At 39.8% G+C, this 20366-nt stretch overlaps 1 protein-coding gene across 2 annotated transcripts in view; it reads left to right on the forward strand.

Annotated features, from left to right (window-relative positions):
* The first annotated feature begins 597 nt into the window (after positions 1-597).
* hspa12a (heat shock protein 12A) overlaps positions 598-20366 on the forward strand; it is a 78659-nt gene continuing 58890 nt past the window's right edge. The window contains exon 1 of one of the 2 annotated variants that reach the window (XM_052027818.1): positions 598-932. In XM_052027818.1, coding sequence (XP_051883778.1) covers positions 893-932 — 40 coding nt within the window. In that variant the 5' untranslated portion in view covers positions 598-892. The remainder of the gene's footprint in view (positions 933-20366) is intronic. The other variant, XM_052027819.1, reaches the window with a different exon arrangement.

A 20366-nucleotide genomic window follows, 5' to 3' on the forward strand; every position in this document is an offset into this window, starting at 1 on the left:
CAATGTTTGAGTTCCAGTGCACAATCTGATTTATAACAGATGCACCCTGAAGAGAATAGAAAATGTTTCATCATTTTCGTAAGCTTTGGGGAACAATTTGGAAAGGAACCCCAATGAAAAATGAAATGAATATTAACTGCATTATACTGGGCATGAAGGGGTGGGAACATTGAAGCATAGGGAAAAGGGACATAGTGCAGCTGTGTATACAACACTGTTATTTTACCCAGTCCCAGATTTAGAACAGTTTCCTGCAGGGAACTTAATATCAGCAACAATTGTTCCTGCATAGTGTACAGCTCTCACTATTCTGGATTGAAAACATGATTATCAAGGTCAATAAGTGTCTTCCTGCAGCATGACTGTTTGTGTTTCAAAGGCAAACTGAATTAAAATTGACAAATATAACATTAGGTAATGAAACCCAGAAGATTTAAAAATAATCAGATCAGGCCCGTGAAGTTACGTGGAGATTTTAATTGTTTTTCATGCCGTGGTCCATCTTGGCAGATTGTTCCTGCTGCTCAGTCATTTACCGCAGGATGGGAAGCCCTTCCCTTCTAGTGCTGACACTGAGTATGATCACATTAGAGAGGCGGAGCTCTGCAGAAACATGAGGCACAAGAGTGCAAGCAGCTCATTTCTTCCCTTATGTTTGGGCTAATTTCAACAGGAAGGCCTTTTTAGTGTAGGGGGGAGGGTCAAGGACTGAGGCTCTACTGAACTGAAGGACTTCTGGTCAAAGAGGGAGACGTAAAAGAAAAGATTAGGGATAAACTGCAGCTTGACTGCAAATTTTCAATGGCAGAGAGTGCACAGTGAGCTAGAGCTTCTGCCAGTCTAATGGTTAAAAGGTTTTAAGCACTGCAGAATTTTGTCTGGATTCACTACAATGTCTGAGAAGGAGTCTGTGACTGAAGGCCAGACTGCAGGTAAGAGAGATTTTACTGTTGTCAGTGTACACCATGCTGCAGTGGTCTGAAATTACTATCAGGAACATAACAGTACTTGCTGTCTTTTTCATTCACTGCTAGTTTTTTATATATATTTTGCTGTAGGATCCTGACTGCCTGTAATATCCTGTTAAGTCTCTCTGGCTTCACTGCAGAGCCCGGCCATTGTAATAGTCACATGGACGTGGACTTGTGGGATTCAATGCCGCATAAGATTACAATAACTGATTTGTTCCAGGTGAAGAAACCCTGTGGCATAATCTATTCATCTGGCCTTTTGTTTTTCGGTTACCTACTGTGGGCCTTTCGTTTTAAGGGCCAATGTGAGGGCAATCCATTTTTGACACAATATATACTATAATCTCAAATGTTACATTTTCTAATGAAAATCGTTTATTTACATTTTTTCAGTAAAATATAATGGTTAAAATTGCAGCATTGCTAATCTGCCTATTGTTTATGGGAGTGCTAGATTTTAAATAAACCGAATTAGTTAAAGTGAATTTAAAAAAAACTAATGAAAATTTATGACATTGACTGTGATAAGATGGTTTCAGTCTTTTTTGATAGGACATGCTTTTAACTCTTCTTAAGTAATGTTGATCACTAGAATAAGCTGAATGTCAAAAGGACATTTATCAATAATCTCTCAAAAATATGTTCAGAAACTCCTAAGTGTGATCATTTTAACTTTTACAATTACTCCATTAATCACCTTTACATTTGTGATATTATTAGATTGTACCAACTAGGAAGGCTTTCTGTAAGATGTTTAGTCTCCAGAGATACATAGAGCTGTTTTACATCATTGTCTAGACGCCATGACTTCTACTCAAGACCTGAAAGAATGATAATTGTGCTCAGGAAGATATAGTTCCTGAGACTTGATGGGTTTCTTTGTACCCTAGAGATCACAGAAATGCCTCACATTGACAGTTGATACAGAAAGATCAAAACCATAGTGAATATTCAGAGAGAAGAATAATTAAAAAAGATTAAAAAGAAAGAGGAAATACCTTCATACACTTTATTTTTCTTTAATACTTCAAAGTTGTGAAAAGGAAGAGAAATATAATTATAGTCCAGTGGTGACTAGAAAGAAATAATATGTTTTAATAGATTTTGCAATTTATTTTGTACTATTAAAAAGATCAAGTGTGTGCCCCTTCTGAATTACATAATGCTTTACTGTTATATGACTACCTTTATTGATTTGCATTTTGATAATCAATGGACATAATGATTCCAGTAATACTGGTGCAGTGGTTATCTTACACTCACTTGCTGCAACACAGCATCACTGAAAAGTAGGAGGGTATATAATCCCATTGAAATGCATGCCAAATTCCAAAGACTGCTAGGTGTGGCTTTCACTCATTCTTCAGATGCATGTGCACTCATACGTTTGTACAGCAGAAAGTGTTCTTCTCTTCAGGTAGTTCTCAGGATGAATTGATCCCACTCTGGGTTTGTGGGTTCTGAGGTGGCTGATGAAGAGAGTATGGGAACCATACTCTTTCCACAAATGGGGCAGGAGGTACCTGATGGGGTGGGAAGGTGGGTAGTTTGTGAGGTGGTGCTCTTCCCCTGCCAGTTACGCAGGGCCTCAGTGTGCTCCCGATGCATGGACTCAAGATTCTCCATACCATCCTAATGTTCCTCTCCACTTTTAGTGTCGTGGGCTAGTTGGTGGTATAATATATTTTTAAGGAGGCTTTGAGCATACCCTTGAATCTTTCCATCAGATAATGCCCATTAGGTAAGTACAGAATTGAGCTCTGATGTGATTCACTCAGAGCTAAGTTGCACCCAAGGAGTAAAGGAACTGACCATGCAAAGGTCATTGTATGTTGGGAATTAGTTTATTATTGTCATATGTACCGAGATAAAGCGAAAAGCTTATACTTACATGCCATTCAGACAGATCATTCCATGCATTAGTATATCAAGGTAGTAAGAAGGAAAACAAAATGCAGAATATAGTGTTACAGTTACAGAGAAAGTGCAGTGCAGGTAGACAAATAAAGTGTAAGGGCTACGACGAGGTAGGTTGTGGAATCAAGAGTCCATCTTTCAGTGTATGAGAGTTCCGCTCAAGAGTCTGATAAGTGGGTTAGTGTCCTAACCAAAGTCGAATTTTTTCCCTCTGTCCAAAATGGCACATGAAGAGTAAGGTACCAAGAGGGACCTAGTAGCCCTGAGACTACATGCTGACAGGGAGGTGGGGGTTAGCAGGTAAGACCTCGTTGTCATAAGCCAGTGTTTCACAATAAGTCCTGAAATCACTGAACAACAGATGGCAACATATGTCCATAGGCTCCATCACTGGACGCCATGTGGCGCCCAGTGGTGGAACTTCAGCCTGCTGAGATTCCAACGTGTCATGCTGGGGAACTGCCTCAGATCCTGCATCTGATCCAGGAACTGAGACCCAAATGATTTCAGAGTGGATTGCAGGGCTGTGGGTATACAGCACAGCAGAAAGTAAGTTACTTTTTAAAGTTTCAGTTCAATTTATTCTTTTTAATTATTCATTTACTTGAAATAATTTTATTAAATCTTTTCATTATGTAATGCATCACTCATAGTTGTGTCTCAGAATATCAGAGGTATTTACAAACTATAAGAGTCCCTCACAGGTTTGATGGCTGGTGTTTTCTGCCTGTCAAAATTTTCAGGGCAGTTACAGGGTGGGGCTTACTCAGGTTTCGCAGCTTGGGCCACATTGCTAGGGTCCCGGACATTTTGGTCCAGTGGGGTTGGTCCTCTGAATCCAGACCAGGTGAGTCTGCAGGGGAATCTCATGAGTGGACCTGAGGCAGCGGCATTTGCCTCATTTACTCCAGGAAATAAGGGGAGAGAAGTACTTGTTGAGTGTTCCAGCTAAACACAATGCAGATTTTACATTATTTTAATTTGGTAATATATCATTGATAGGTTCATACCTTCAGTTGTGCAAAGATAGTGCCAAGTTCCCTTTCAATGACCACTACACACAGATGGATGATTATAGTGTTGTTTTTGTGATTGGAATCATGTGACCAGAGGTAAATCAGAGGGAACGATGCTGGGATCCTTACTGTTTGTTATGTACATTAATGATATGGATGTGAATATAGGAGGTATAATTAGTAAATTTGCAAAGAACATGAAAATTGATGGGGCTGTGGATAGCAAGCTGGGTTTTCTTAGGTGACAGATTGATATTGGTGAGTTGGGAAGATTGGTAGGGCTGTGGTAGAAGGAATTTAATCCTGATCGGTGTGAGGTTGTGCATTTTTTAAGATAAGATAAGATATCCTTATTAGTCACGTATATCAAAGCACACAGTGAAATGCAAATTTTTGCATAGTGTTCTGGGGGCAGCCCACAAGTGTCGCCATGCTTCCAGCACCAACATATTACGCCCACAACTTCCTAACCCGTACGTCTTTGGAATGAGGGAGGAAACCGGAGCACCCGGAGGAAACCCACGCAGACACGGGGAGAATGTACAAAATCCTTACAGACAATGGCCGGAATTGAACCAGGGTCGCTGGCACTGTAATAGCGTTATGCTAACCACTGCCAGGTAACCAGGATGAACACCATGAAAGGTAGGTCTCCCAAGGGAGTATTCAGGAACTTTGGCATCTTGGTATTCAATTCCAAGTTCCCTGATGTTGACAACACAATTAGATAATTACCCCTTGTGCATAGGTGAGTGATAAAATCTGGGGGTAGTTAATGGTAATGTGGGGAGAATAAAATGGGATTACTGTAGAATTAGTATAAATGGGTGGTTGATGATCAGTATGGACTCAGAAGCCCATGCTGTATGACTCTGACTCTAAGGTAGTGAGAAACGCATGTGGCCTACTGCCCTCCAATAGCTGGGGAATAGAATATAGGAACAAGCAGGTTATGATACAACTTTATAAAATATTGGTCTACTGTGTGTAGTGATGGTTGCTACACCATAGGAAATACATGATTGCACTGGAGAGGTTTGAGAGGAGATTTACTAGGAGGTTTCCTGGGATGGAGCTCTATCATTACAAAGAGAGATTGGGTTTGTCTTCTTGTGAATAGAAAAGGCTGAAGGAGGGCCATATTGATACGTACACAATTATGAGGAGCATAGATGGGTGGATGGTAGAAAATTTTCCTCCTTAGCAGAGGTGTATGAAACCAGAGGGTAGTGTGGAGTAAGAGGTAGGAGCTTTAGATGGGATCTGAAGAACTTATTTTCACCCAGTGCCTGGCTCCAACCACCCTTGCCTGAAAGGGTGGTGGAGACAGGTACCCTCACATTTAAGAAGTATCTGAATGAGCTTGAATAACTAAAGCATAGAAGGCTGGAAAATGGGAAAAGTATAGCTTGATATTGATGATCAGCATGGAAGTAGAGGGCCACAGGCCTTGCTTTTGTGCTGTTTGACTCACTGACTCTTAACTTAACATCTTTGGGATGTGGGGAAAAAACTAAAGTATCCAGGGGAGACCCACAAGTTTACAGGGAGAACATGTAAACCACACACAGACAGCACCAGATGTCGGGATCAAACCTGGGTCACTGGAGGTGTGAGACAGCTGCACTACCCGCAGCACTACTGTGACACCAATATGCCACCATTACACTGAAATTCCTTCAAAAATACATTGGCACAGATCAGAACATAAGAACAGGTGTAAAACAAGTGGGAATAATAAGGCCCTAAAACTAGAATATGCTGATTATGATCTTCTTGCTGTCAGTGTAATGAAAATTAAAGCCAGGAGTCATTAAATTATCACAGACACATAAAGCACAGCATGTTTAAGAAAATACAATTTTGGAAGCTTTTCTCTTTTCAATGTAACACATTCTGATGCAATAAAAATAACTTGGAGAAGTAGAGAATACAGTACAGATTTCAATATGGATACATTTTTAAAAATACTCTTTGATAGTTCATTAAAACAAACTAGAAGAAGTAATTTAAGGTCCTAATTCACTTAAAATTTTGTTTATAAGTTTACAGCCTTTTAGACAAGGACAGCTGCAGGAAGCTTGTGTCCTCTGGTCTTTACATTAGGGTGGAGCCCCATTATAGGTGGGGTCTTGGCAACTGTAACTTGGAAGTCAGGCAAATTATTTTGGACTGTTATGTGTGTTTTATTCCCTTAAGATTGGCTTAAGTCACTGACACAAATTTTCTCACAAAAACACAGAACTAACTTTCCTCTCAGGCCAGAGCATTCCAAGAGATTCTAATCTAATTTATAGCAATCACAGTCTAGTCCATGGCAGGTGATCTTGGATGGAAGCAATTTTAAATTATTGCTCATTTCAGCAGAGAATGGTTTAGATCATCCATTGGCTGATGCAGTTGATGGAGAAGGGTTGTTTAAAGTTGCTAATTATCTATTCTATCTATGCTCCTCATAATTTTATAAATCTCTAAATTATGAGGGGCACAGATAGGATAGATAGTTAGAATCTTTATCCCAGGGCAGTGGAGTCTAGATGTAGAAATCTAGATCCAGTCCTGATGCAGAAATGTCAACAAAGTTCCTTTCCCCTCACAGATGCTACTCGACCCACTGAGCTCCACTAGCAGATTAGTTATTGCTCTAGATCTAGAGGGCACAGGTTTTAGGTGAGAGGGGAGAAATTTAAAGAAGATCTGAGAAGTAAGCTTTTCACGCAGAGCATGGTGAATATCTGGAATGAACCGCCAATATCTGGGATGAGTCGTAGTGGAGGCAGATATTACTACAACGTTTAAAAGTTGTACAGACAGGTACTTGGATAGGAGAGACATAAAGGGATATAGGCTTAGTTTAGACAAATGGGATGAACGTGGATAGGCATCATGGTCAGCATGGACAAGGTGGGTCAAAAGGATTCTTTTCTGTGCTGTACGTTCCTATGATTCTATGAAATTCACCTCCTCTACTGTGAAGGTCACTTTCTGCTGGTGGTTAATAAGGGTCATCAGTCTTGAACGTCACCATTGTAAGTTCATTGTATTCCCCTGACACAGCTGATTCAGCAAACTCAGCACCACCTCAGAGTACTTGCATCGAACGTGCTGAGAATGGAAATATTACCTACTGCAGATCGAGTCCAGAAAGAATTCTATTCTCCATTGCTTTCAACATCAGGAAACTATGAAAATAATCAAAATTTGATCCTTTGCAGTTGACCAATGCACATTTGTTTTATTTTAAATAAATTTGTTATTTGTCTGCAAAATGTTGATCAAATAATTTATTCTTTTTAACAAGTGTAAGTCTTTGATGGGAAGGAATAATGAGTAAATTCAGTAACAATAAAAACCCAAAAGCAAATCTGAAGGGCTTTCGGGTGGGGAGGGAGCTAAGTTACTCAATTAGTAAGGGTCTTGGAACTTGGAAACCAGGCAAATAATGTAGGATTGCATTGATGTATGGCTGACTTTAAGTCACTTCTCCAGGAAATCAGTGCTCAGAAATGTTCAAAATATTAAAGGAATAGGGCTGAGCTTTCTAAGTTTTTGGAGAGAAAATACGGAGTTTAAAGGAGTGGAGTTATTGATCTAGCTGATGGGAATTTAAGATTTCAGTGAAATCCATACCATGGTAGAACATGTGCATTATATTAGTGATTCCATCAATTGGTGCTGCTCGTGTGGAAACCTGGCTGCCAGCAAGAAAATCAGAAATTCAAGCATTTACTGTCCTTGATTGATGACCTTTAACAGATGGGCAGCAGGGCCCCAAATTATGGGGTGCATGTGATGGTGTGAGTGGTGGTGTGGAATAATACAATTGCACCTTAAATACGGCCACAATTTACCATTACTGATAATATTGTATGAACACTTAACACACTTGTCCCTCTCTGCTACTTTCACAGAACTGTTAGCTCATTCTTTATATCATAATATGATATTGTTGAAAGTCATTTGCAAGAGATTACACTTCCTTTATATAAAAAAAAGAATGGTGATGGAAGCATCACGTGGCTCTAATGACATGGACTGACATCTCATTCTAACACAAGATGAAGCCGAGACCTTAACTTCCACTGAGCGTAATGGCCTTTAGTTGGTGGGTTAGCCAGTCATTGAACTGGTTTGCAGGTGTAGCCCAGGGAAGGTAAGTGCGAGCAGCTGCAAAGAAGTCAATATTCTTCAGCTCCACTCTTTTTACTGAAGGAGAAAACTATCAAAAAAAATAGCAAATTCTACTGCAAAAGCAATAGAGATAGTGACAAATTATACTTTGCTGCACATATCTCCCAGACTTTTTGAACAATCAAATTTATCCCAGAGACATTATGATCCCTTCTCCAATAGTTACAAAATCAATGCCAATCCATTTAATCCAAGTGTTCAATTAGAAGAATGTGACAGGTGCTGGCAGCAACCCAAGTGATGCAACATTGCACTATAATATATGCTGCTCACAACTGCGACATGAATTTGCTAAAAGCACTTATCCATTACGAAAAATCAATGACACTTGGCATGTACGGCTGAAATCAGATGCACTTGTGAGTTTCATTTTGAAGATATATTGGAGATTAGTAAGTGCTTGGGCTGGAATATATTAGGGAACTGCTTCGTTGCTTGGTATTTCAGCCATTGAAAGAGGATTTTAAAAGTGAGAGGTTGTCTTCTAACAGGTGTTTGGTGATAGGGGTTGCAGAAGGATCGTGCATCTTTTTAGAGCTATTTAATGAAGCTTCAGCTACATTGATGCATGGAAGTATGGCTGTTTATAAATGAAAAAACAAAGGAAGTTACAACATGGAAATAAGTGTTTCAGCCTAACTAATCCATATTGGTAATTGCCTAAAATTTATTCCCTCTTTCCTTCTTTCCACTTTCTAATAACATCTGGAAGTGAATTCCACAGCCTCACAGACCCTTGGGTGAGACTCATTGTGTTTTCTGGTCTAGATCTCCTACATTTAATTTTGTATCTATGGCCCTCATTCCAGACACCTCAACCAATGGAAATGAATGTTTCCATCTACCCTGAACTTGCCTTATCCTTTCATAATTGTAATTCGTTCTATCACTCAAATCAGTGTTGTCTAATGTAAAAATCAATAATTAATATTGGGGAGAAAAGGGAAAATATTTTTCAAACATTTTTTAAAGATATGAACAAATAAACCTGAAGGAATGAGGCTCCCCATCTGTAACAATAATTGGCAATAATTAACAAAAGTCAAGTTGTTAAGAATATCTGCACTTGAAATGATTTGAAGTAATGTTTTTGGAGAGTTTCATTTGTTTTTTGAACAGTGATACAGAAATTTCCTAACACAAGACCTTTACTGATGAAGTTTCTCTGTAGCTGTGACACTTTACTCTGTACTGTTATTGTTTTTACCTGTACTACATCAATGCACTCTGTACTAACTCAGTGTAACTGCACTATGTAATGAATTGACCTGTACGATCGGTTTGTAAGACAAGCTTTTCACTGTACCTCGGTACAAGTGACAATAATAAACCAATACCAATACCAAAGTATTCAGCTGGTTTAACAGAAGGCATATTCTTCCTTGTATGGGTCTTTTTTTTTCAAAGGGAAAATGTAAACTACACAGTGGCATGTTGGATGATTGGTGTTAAATGAGACCTGTGTGGCATTGATTTCTGAATTACAAATGGTAGCAGTATTCGGCACACCAGTCATTTATTACATTGTCCATTCCCTCCAAGATACGCAGCATCACAATGAATTGAGTGTGGTAAAAGTGTAATTAAATTAATGACACAGAACAATGCCATATTGCTCTTGGGTGCATTGCTATCTATGGGCCAAGAGACTTTATTTTTCCTAAATTTTGGTCCAAATTTTATTGTAAAATTATCGACAAGATTAGTGCCACAGTGTAGGGACAAATGCTACAACAACTTAAAGGTGAGGGGCTGGTAAGTCATTTCACATGGACATCAAAATGCTGCCATTAGCTCTGGGGAAACGGTCTTACAGTGTTGGTGTGCAGGTATGATGGAAATTGGCTTTAAATTCAAATCCGGTTGCCAGTTTTGGCAAACAATGTTGGTAGATTAATTTTTAGTTTTTCAGCAGGAGTCATGCTATAGAATCATAGAAATCTACCCCACATGACAAAGAAATCCGGCCAAAATGATGCTATCCAGTGGTGCCTTTCCAGCTATTGCTTCATGACCTTAGCGGTTATGGTATGTCAAGTATTGAATAAATGTGTTGAAGATCTCTGGCCATATTTTACGTAGTGGAATCTCACGTGGGTAATTGCAAGCAAATAACTAGGATTTCTTCACATTAGTCCTGAACTTCATGGTCAAGTGTCATTAGTGATTTCCCAACTGCTCTCTGCCAATGGAGTCAGCAAGGTCAGCCAAAGGGTTCAGGACCTGGTAAGTTCAGAGTTCTGGGGAATGTAACATTGAATGCTGGTAGTGGACTCCACCAGCAAAATCTCAGGACATTCATCTATATCCTCAAAAGGGATAAAACCAGTCACCTTCCTTCACCACTGTGGCTGAACATGTCCTTACATTGAACAACTTCATCACTGATTCTACTCACATCTTCCAAAAATGAATCCATGTGGGTCCCAGCCATGCTGGCCTTATCATGGCAGTGGTAAGTGGGGGACACCTAAATAGGATTGAAACATAGATCAACACACAAAGGAGCTGGGGGAACTCAGTGGGTTAGGTAGCATCTATGGGGGGAAATGGACAGTCAACGTTTTAGGTTGAGACCCTTCATCAGGACTGGAAAGAAAGAGGGGAGATGGCCAGTATAAAAAGGTGGGGGGAAGGGGTAGAGCAAGAGCTGGCGGGTGATTGGTGGATCCAGGTGAGGGGGATGATAGGCAGATGAGGGAGGGGGAAGAGTGGGAATGATATAAGAAGCTTCTGGTGTAGCCCGAGAGAGGCAGAATAGCAGCTCCCTCAGACCTTCCCTTTCCATCACATGAATTGGCATTCCACTCACAACTTTCCTTTGGTCATCCACTAAAGTCAATGACACTCCATTGGGAAGAGTGGGAAACCAGGTGGTTTCCCTAGATCTACCTCTTCCACCTCCTCCTCCTCCTCCTCCTCCTCAGTTTTGAGGAGAGACAAAAGGCAGGGGACCCATCTGTTGCAGGTGAAATCTAATTATTGATGGAATCACCAGTATTTGAAGGAGCTTGCTTCCTCATTTGCCGACTGTATCCCAGCTATTCTGATGGAAAGCAGACAGCATAAAAGAGGTAAATCCAGTGTTGTAGTAAACAGAGCTTGAAGTACACAGGGGATGGGTCATGTATCTCAAATGCTTAATTGTACCAAGGTCTCTTCTGTTTTATAACTTACTGGAAAATTAAAATAAAATATTTCTAAAATGGTGCCTTTAAACCACAGTGGCATTTTTACAATTGAATCCTTTCAAAAGATTTCATGCACTGAATGCCTGCTTTCATATCCTTTGCATTTTTCACCTAACAGGATGGATTTTCAAAAATGAATTGTTAAGAAATGGCATCAAGGAAGCATACTAAATCACAGTCGGGTTCTCCAAACAGAATATACTGTGCAGAAATAAAGCAAAAATATTTATGTTGTATTGTTTAATTTTGCTTTTCAAAATTTTCCATAATCCTTCAATATTAAGGATAAGATTGGAGGGTTATTCTATTTTATATATTCCATGAGTGATTATGTTTCATCAAATCTCTCATCCATTAAGGTTGAAAATCAATGTATTTTATGGCCCAGTGGTAAATTAGCAGGATGAGATCAGATCTTTTTGACAATTTTTCTCTTGGGATCATCAAAATTATTCTTTAATAAAATGACTGGATAACTCATTTTGTCATTCTGTAGTTATTGTTAGCTCATTACCTTGTTGAGAAATCACTCATTACTGCAGTATGCTGCCTGTCCCTGCTTATTCACTCCTGAAAGAAAGAAATATCCCCTATCCTGCAATTTTAATGTCTATTAGCGTAATAGATGCTGTCCTGTATAAACAATGGCTGTTGTTATGCAAAGACTGCAATGGACAATCTGAGCAGTTCTGGGTGTGGCAAGTTGACTGCATTGTTGTCAAATCATAACACTCCTCTCTTAAAACCTTTGTGTGCAAAGCTGTTAACATCTTCACTTTTATCTTCATTTTACCCTCTTTCTTACCCTCATTGCACTGCTCTTGAATGCAGTGCCTTCAGCTGCCTTGGGCCTAAGCACTGGGATGCCCCACTCCCTCCACTTCCCTACCTCTCTCTGTTAACATGGCTCTTAAAAGCCTATTTTAATATCTCCTCATTGGTCAAACGTTAATGCTTCTTTCTAGTCAGGTTCTCAGGATTTGAGGATGAATTGCTTCCACTCTGATTTTGTAGGTTTTGAAGTGACAGATGAGGCCAATGTGTGATTCGCAACCTCTCCCACCGATGGGCAGGAGGTGCCTGATAAGGTGGGTGGGTGGATAGTTTGTGAGTTGGTCCATTCCTTCCACCATTTAGGCTGAGCTTGTGCGTGCTCCTGATGCAAGGGCTTGTGGTTCTCAATATCATCCCAAATGCTCCATTTCTGTTTTGGGCAGTCATGGTTCAGGGATTCCCAAGAGTCAATGGGGATGTAACATGTCTCCATGGGGAGCTCTTAGCACATCCCTGAATCTTTTCCACTGTCCATCTGGTAATCTCTTTCTGTGATAGAGTTCAGAATAGAGTGTCAATTTTGGGAGCCTGGTCTTGGGCATGCCAGCCCAACAGAGTCAACTGGATGTAATTAGAGCCTCTTTAGTGAGGAGGTTGACCTGGGGGGAGGGGCAGGGGTCACTGACATTAGTTTACGTATCTTTTCTTTCTGTCCAGTGCCTTGAGGTCTCTGCTGCAGGTAATCAAGGTCTCAGAAGCATAAGGGAAGGCAGAGATCACTTGACGATAGGTTTTGTGCCAGGTCTGAGATCTGATCTTCAAATACTCTTTATATCAATCAACTGAAGGTTATGTTGGCGCATTGAAGGCAGTGGAGGCTTCAATTGTGGATGCCTACCTTTGCTGAGGGGAGACTCCTAAGATATGGGAAGCGTTTCACACTTCCCAGGGTCTCACTGTGAACCCTCTTGTTGGAGGACAATGTTGTATCCAGCAGGGCCAATTGAAATGGGAAACCTTTGTCTTGAGGATGAGCCTTTTATCTACTCGAACTTCTATGAAACACCTTGGGACTATTTTACGGGTACAATATGAATGTCAGTGATCATTTGAGAAGTACTCAGGGTTCAGTTTGGGTTGTTAAAAGAGTTACAGATTGATATCAGTAATTGTGACTATGAAACTACCAGATCATCATTAAAAACTCAACTGGTTCACATGTGCTTTGGGAAAGGAAATTTGGTATCTATCTGCTTGCCAATATGTGACCCTAGATCCACCAATGTAGATCAGTTCACAGGCATTTTTAACTTGTTCATTCACGAAGTGGTTGTAATATATTCATTCATGGGATGTAAATATCACCAGAGCCTTCTGGTGATGTCTGCATCCCATGAAAGAATAATTTAAGAACACTTCTATTCTACCATGACTGGGGCTGCCATTGAACTCTGGCTATAGCTTTTACAGATTCAACTTGTGTTTGTAAATTACAGGGACCAAAAGCAAAATGATTAGCTGAATCTCAGAACATTGCCTGCTGACTTTGTTTTCATATTTGCTTTTTTTTTGAACTGAAGGGAGTCAAGATTATGTTATTCAATAGCTGCTTCATTTAACAGATTAAGAACATAAGAAATAGGAGCAGGAGTAGGCCATCTGGCCCGTTGAGCCTGCTCCACCATTCAATAAGATCTTGGCTGATATGGCTGTGGACTCAGATCCACCTACCTGCCTTTTCTCCATAACTCTTAATTCCCCCACTATGCAAAAATCTAACTGTGTCTTAAGTATATTTAACGAGGTAGCCTCCACTGCTTCTCTGGGCAGAGAATTCCACAGATTCACTACTCTCCGGGAAAAGCAGTTTTCCCTCATCTCCATCCTAAATCTATTCTCCCGAATCTTGAGGCTATGTCCCCTAGTTCTAGTCAGATTAAGCCGCAGACTTGGTCCACAATTGAGAAGTGACATGACACGATGAGTCGAATGTCGCAATCAGTCCCACAATAACTTACTTTTTCTGGGAAATTGATGGAATCTTGAAAAGTGTTTCTAAAATAGCTACAAAACTCCCAGTAACTCACAAAGTGCCATAAAATAAAACCAGAATCTGACTTGTAAGAAATTCATATTACTGGTTCATGGAATGGGGCTGAATGTGGAGTCCTGTGTAGAGTGATGGGAAGAAAGGGTCATTAATGTGGGGGATGGATCAGGAGCTTGAGGGTGAAGTTGAGTCATTGTGTATTAGCAGTCGGCAAAGGTAGGGCTAATGAGTGGTTTGGGGGCCAGGTATCTGAAGCAGCCAAGCTCTGCGGTCACCTGATTTTAGGTACCTCATTGACCTGAAGGGAATCTGGGAATGTGCTTTTCCCAATGTTCATATGGAGCAGCAATCTGCTGGAGGAAGTCAGCAGGTCAAGCATCACGTGTAGGAGGAAAGGATCTCGTGGAACTTGGGAAAATTAACCCCGCCTCCCCCCTTCCTATTAATCAAGTACAATCTCTAACGCTGCATTCTTTATTTTTGACATAGCTCTTTCTTGGATGAAAAATGATCTGAAAGCACAATAGTTTGGAATTTCTGCAAAGGTTCTTCTTGTTAAACTTTAATTGAACCTCTGAAGAAATTGTGTAAGTGTCCAGAAATGCCTGTTAATTCCCCTTCTTTTGATTATCTGGCAAAATAATGGGAAAACTGCTGCAAAAATTCTTAGTGTTTCAAGAATATGTGGACTAACCTCCATTCCAAGTTGTTAGTAGAATTGTCCGTTCTAGAAACTTGGGATTCCTAATTATATTTAAACCTGGAGTTAACACCAGCATTCATTTTTTGAATTCTGTAAAATTATACTCGCTGGAATTAAGGAACCATGCAATTTTTATGTATATGTCTGTGCAAATTCTTCTTTTGTCACTTTCTGCCATGATAAATTCCAGAGTGCATTTAGTATGCAACTGCCAATGTGGATCTCTGATATGGTGAATGCACTGTCCTGTAAGTATTTTCACTGTAAACTAAAACAAAAATAGAAAATACTGGAAATACTCAGCAGGGTCAGGCCACATCTGTGGGAAGAGACACAGAGTTAACCTTTCAGGTCAGAGAATCTTTGGCAGAATTGAAAAGGAAATTTCAGGATTCTCTTAGTTTGCGATACAGTGGAGCAAAGTCGATGGTCTGTCTTTTTATCCCTCTTCCTTTAAAAGTCTCCTTAAATTCTAGCTCTATGACAATGTAAATGTTCTATCTCCTTGATTGACAATATGCCAGTGAAGTAGCACAGGCTCTTCTTTTTAAACATTAAGGGCAAAATGTAAATGCAAACTTGTTGTTAGCAAGTGCTCATTGCCAAAAAAAGCGGGTGAATGCTTTTGAGGTCTGACTGGAACCAGTAAGTGCACTTCTGCTCCTTTTGGTTCACACAGAATGCTCAGAATAGTTAAAACAAGAGACATATCATATAGCTGGCTGCTGATTGGTCTGCCTAAGAGGTATGGCTCCTAGGCTAGTTGAGCATAGCTGGGTCACAATGTTTAGAGGTGAGGTAAGACTGCAAGTGTAAGAAATGTAGTGTCATCTAATGCTGTTTTACAGTCATAAGAGATATGTAAACATCAAGCATTTTAAGGTTAGTGTGCAAGATGTGCAGGCAAGATGGAGGAAGACCAGGATATAGATCAGATAGAAAGTTGGGTGGAGTGTTGGCAGATGGAACTTAATCCCAACAAGTGTAAGGTGATGCATTTTGGGAAGTCAAATAGGGATAGGACATATATGTAAATGGTAGGATGCTAAGGAATGTTGAGGAACAGAGGGATCATGGGGTTCAAGTTAACAGTTCCCTGAAAGTTGCAACCCAGGTAGACAGGATGGTAAAGAAGGCATGTGGCATGCTTGCCTTCATAGTCAGAGCATTGAATATAAAGTCATAAGAGACTGCAGATGCTGGAATCTGGAGCAACAATCTTCTGGAGAAACTCAGCAGATCGAGCAGCACCGGTGGGGGGAAAGGAATTGTTGACATTTCGGGTTGAAACCCTACGTCTGGTTCTGAAACTGTGTTGAAATTTTATGCAGACAAAACAGCAGTTTTATGTTAAGTAGGTTTAAATGGTCAGAAATGTAAAAAAAATATTTGGGTTTATTTCCAGGTAAGATGTAATAGATGTGTCAAGATGGTGTCTGACCACATTTCAGTCTTGTAACTGCCTGAAAGACACCTTGTAGCATGACTCATGGAGAATCCACAGAATGTGACAAGGACTATTCTATAAAAGGAAAAACAAATGACAATAAACACAATAACAGGGTTGAGAATATTCCAATAAGAGCATCTCTATGGCAGATTGTTAGGAATAAGTGTATTCACACAGCACTATCCTAAGGGTTAGTTTTACAGTATCTTGTAACCTAATACAAATATGTGGTCATGACTTATTAGTGTTATACAACAGCTTAATTACTACTTAATTAATGTGGGCTGACTCCATCATCATTGTAACTGGTTCTTTGTGTTCTTCGGCAATCAAACATCTTGTAATGAGGTTTGAACATTTCATACAATGGTGTAAATGTAACAAATATTCAGGAGCTGTGAATCTATAATAATGTAGTAATTATATTAGCATCATGAAGCAACTTGCATTGAGTATTTCCAATAGAGGTTAGCGATTAGATGAAAACATATTGTTGGATTCTCCTCTCCGCTTATTGTCACTTGATTCCTACATGTTTTACATCATCTTCATCTAATTTTGTGTGTTTTATGTTTGTGATTGACCTTCTTCATATTCATTGTAAAAACAAAATGAGCTGCCTTGAAGATGATCTGAAAATGATTTAATTTTAAAAATAACATTAATAGGAAATTACTTCCTAACTGATGATATTTTTTTGGAGGTTGCTGAAACAGTGGAATTGTTTGTCTTTCTGGTTCCTTTAACAGACTATTGACAGACAACGAGATTAGCAAGTCAATGGGAACAAATTAAATTGAATTCTGATGTCTGCCTTATTCTCAGGAGAGAGCTACAATGAATAATGGCAAAGGGTGTTAAAGGCTATCTGAAACTGTGACACTGCGGAATCTAAAAGATCTGAGGTCAGCTTTAACTGGCAGTGGACTGCCGCCTATCAGGACAGTGGCCAAATGTGTGAACATTGTGTTACCATGGAAAAGAGGCCAGTCCTATAGATCTCAAACTTCCCATGTAATCCGCAGCAAAATTAGTAGTTTTTGCATGCACATTATATATGGGCCCAAGCCAGTTAACTATTTAGTCTTCTGTAGCACAAGTAACTATAGGCAACAAATGTGCCCTTCGAAGTTGAAGCAACAGCTTTAAGTACATCTTCACCCAATACTTGTACTTCACCAACTATTATTGCCAACAACCTCCACTAACATTCTTATTAAGTTGGTTATTAGCTCTTTGCTGATGAGAGTTTGTGTATTTTTTTGTTTGTGCCTTCAGTAATCTTCAAAAAGGAATTAAGCTCCAATCAGTGCAGCCTAATGCGTAATTTGCCCTGAAACCTTGTGGTGTGCCTTGAGAGTTGGCCATCTCATTTACTTCAGTTAGTAAATAGTCTTACACTGCTTGAATCTTGCATTAAATGTATTTAAATGAAGTTCTAATGTTGGCCATCAGATTATCTGGGAACTTTGAACATTTTTTAAAAATCTTTTTAATGTTAAGCTTCACTTCAAAATTACATCACACAGCTGGAACCACTTTGCATCAAAGAAAGCTGTAATGCATCTAGCCTCTTAAAACAGAGATTCACGGTCCTGGAATGGGTACAGTGTAGCTTCTACTGAGTAAATGGGTGGATGCCGTTTGTGAAGTATTTTGGTCTGTGTGGTGACTGAATATTTTTGCCAAATTACTTATATAACTGGGCAACATGAACCTCAGCACTTCCAGCAACATTCCACATAAAGGAAGCCCATGAAATACAAACGGAAAATAGTAAGAAATAAAATTAGAACAGAGATAAAAAGAACAATCTTGTTGGTCAGACTGCTAAATGTTCTGAATAACATTCCAGTCACCAACATAATTTGATAACTACCGATTATATTTCACACAGATTGTGTCCGAATTACAATAGGAATTTATCAAATTCCAAGATTTATTCCTCATTTTTCTACAAAAGTGTAGCCTTAAATGTTTTTCTGAAGCAGTTTTCACTGTAACGACTCAAATACAAATGCAACCTAGATGAATTATAACTAATATTATTGTTCAAGTTGGTTTATTGTCATAGGCAATACATACACAGGGCATAAATGACATGAAAATAAGCTTTTTGCAGCAACAGCACAGTACGTTACCAACATGACAAACATAAGGTAACATAAACTTAAATTAACATAAATTATACATTACTTGCCAACAAAATAAATGACACCAGTGCAAGTTGAGAGAGAGAAATATAGCCCAAGGTAGTGTTAGGATTTTTCAGGTCAGTTCAAGAACCTGATGGCAATGGGGAAGAAGCTGTTGTTGAGAAGATGTGGCGTCATCAGGCTCCTGTACCTCCTGTCTGATGGCAGCATTGAGAAGAGGGCCTGGTCTGGATGGTGGTGGTCCCTGATGATATGTGACACCTTCCTGAGACATTGCCTCTTGTAGATGTCCTTAATGGTAGAGAGTGCTGTACCCATGATGGGACTGGTGGAGTCCACCACTCTCTGCAGTCTCTTCCGTTCCTGTGCGTTGGAGTTTCCATAGCTATCTCCAGAGACTTCCAAGTTCTAACTTCCACCTGCCCCTTCATATTGCTACATATGAGCCTTCGGCATCATCGTCCAACAGCTTGACTTCAGACTCCACTTGAACGTTGATGACACCCAGCTCTAACTCATTACCCTCTGTCTTGCCCTCTCCACTTTGTTTGTCAGGTTACTCATCTGACGTCTGTTCCTACATGTGCTGAAATTTTCTCCATTTAAAATTTGGGAAGCCATTATGTTTGATTCCCATTACAAATTTTGTTCCCTTGCACCTAATTCCACTGCCTTGCCTGCCTTTTGTGTCAAGCTGAACCTGAGTTCAGTTTCTAAACCAATGTCCTCTGATAATTTCACCTTTGCACATTTTCCCCCAAATTCATTCATTCAACTCTTCCAGAACTCTCCTGTTGAGCTCCCATTTTCCAAATACATGCAAACTTTCATCAAGTCCTATTCAACCCATTATTAATAAGCATACAAAACTACAATCTAATGAAGCCAACGGAAACAAAAATCTGGAGAGTTTGGGAATGGGCTGCCAATTTGCTGTTGGTCTTTTTACACTGACTCATAAACATTGATCTACCTCTTGTTCACCAACTGTTATGTGAGCAGGAAGACTGAAATTGATAGGTACAAAATAAAGACAAAAGGTTCAGAGCCAAGGAGATCTGCCCTGGTTGTTGGACAAAATATAGGAGGGGATTTCTGTTTTTGTTCAGGAAGGCAGCCCAAAGAGTTGAGGGATGAACATAATATTACACAGAGCTAAGTTGTGTTGATTGAAATAAGAAACTGATCAAACAGAGGAGGAAAGTGTACATCAAAGCCAGATGTCAAATTGCAATAATAAAAGGGAGATTAGCGGGTCAAAAGTACCTGTTTGCTCCTCCTCTGGTTGCTTTTCTCAGGTTGCCTGACAGCATTTCACTTACAAAGGAAGATTATATTGTGTTTGCACCGCAGGGCAAGTGGCTTTATAGCTATTTACTTACGTTGTTTGATTTTTGGATATTTGAGTCAGGATAACCTTGCCCTGGTTAATTTGATGTGACAGTTCTTGTTTCCAGGTTGGTCAAAGTGATACCGTATGCAGCACCCACTTTGTAACAACAAGGTACGTGACCAAATAAGTCGATTTTGATAACATTGGTTCAGATAGAAAGAGTTCCCAAGCCTGGACAGCTCCACGTTGTAAAGATTTGGCATGTAGAATACCCTCAGTGCTGTTGTAACAACTGATGCATCCATTTGTCTATCATCCGATTGGATTCCTTTCCACCCAGTAGGCCTCCTCTGTAGCTCTGGTAGGGCTCAGCATCCCAGTGTTATCTCCTGGCTCTGCCTTCAATAGCTGGACCCTAATATTGGCTTTCAGGAAGCAGTGCACCTGGTCTCCTGAATGACAAAAGGTATGCATGTGCCTTCTGGACATTAGCCCACGTTGTCCTGGGCTCAGACCCAGGCTTACTTCCTGTGTCCCCAGGTCATGTCTAAGATAAGTCTTAAGTATCCTATAATTGGTTACAAGACTGGGGATTACCTGTGTCACGGTCAGTC

The sequence above is a fragment of the Pristis pectinata genome, chromosome 12 (assembly GCF_009764475.1).
Source record: "Pristis pectinata isolate sPriPec2 chromosome 12, sPriPec2.1.pri, whole genome shotgun sequence".
Lineage (NCBI taxonomy): Eukaryota > Metazoa > Chordata > Chondrichthyes > Rhinopristiformes > Pristidae > Pristis > Pristis pectinata.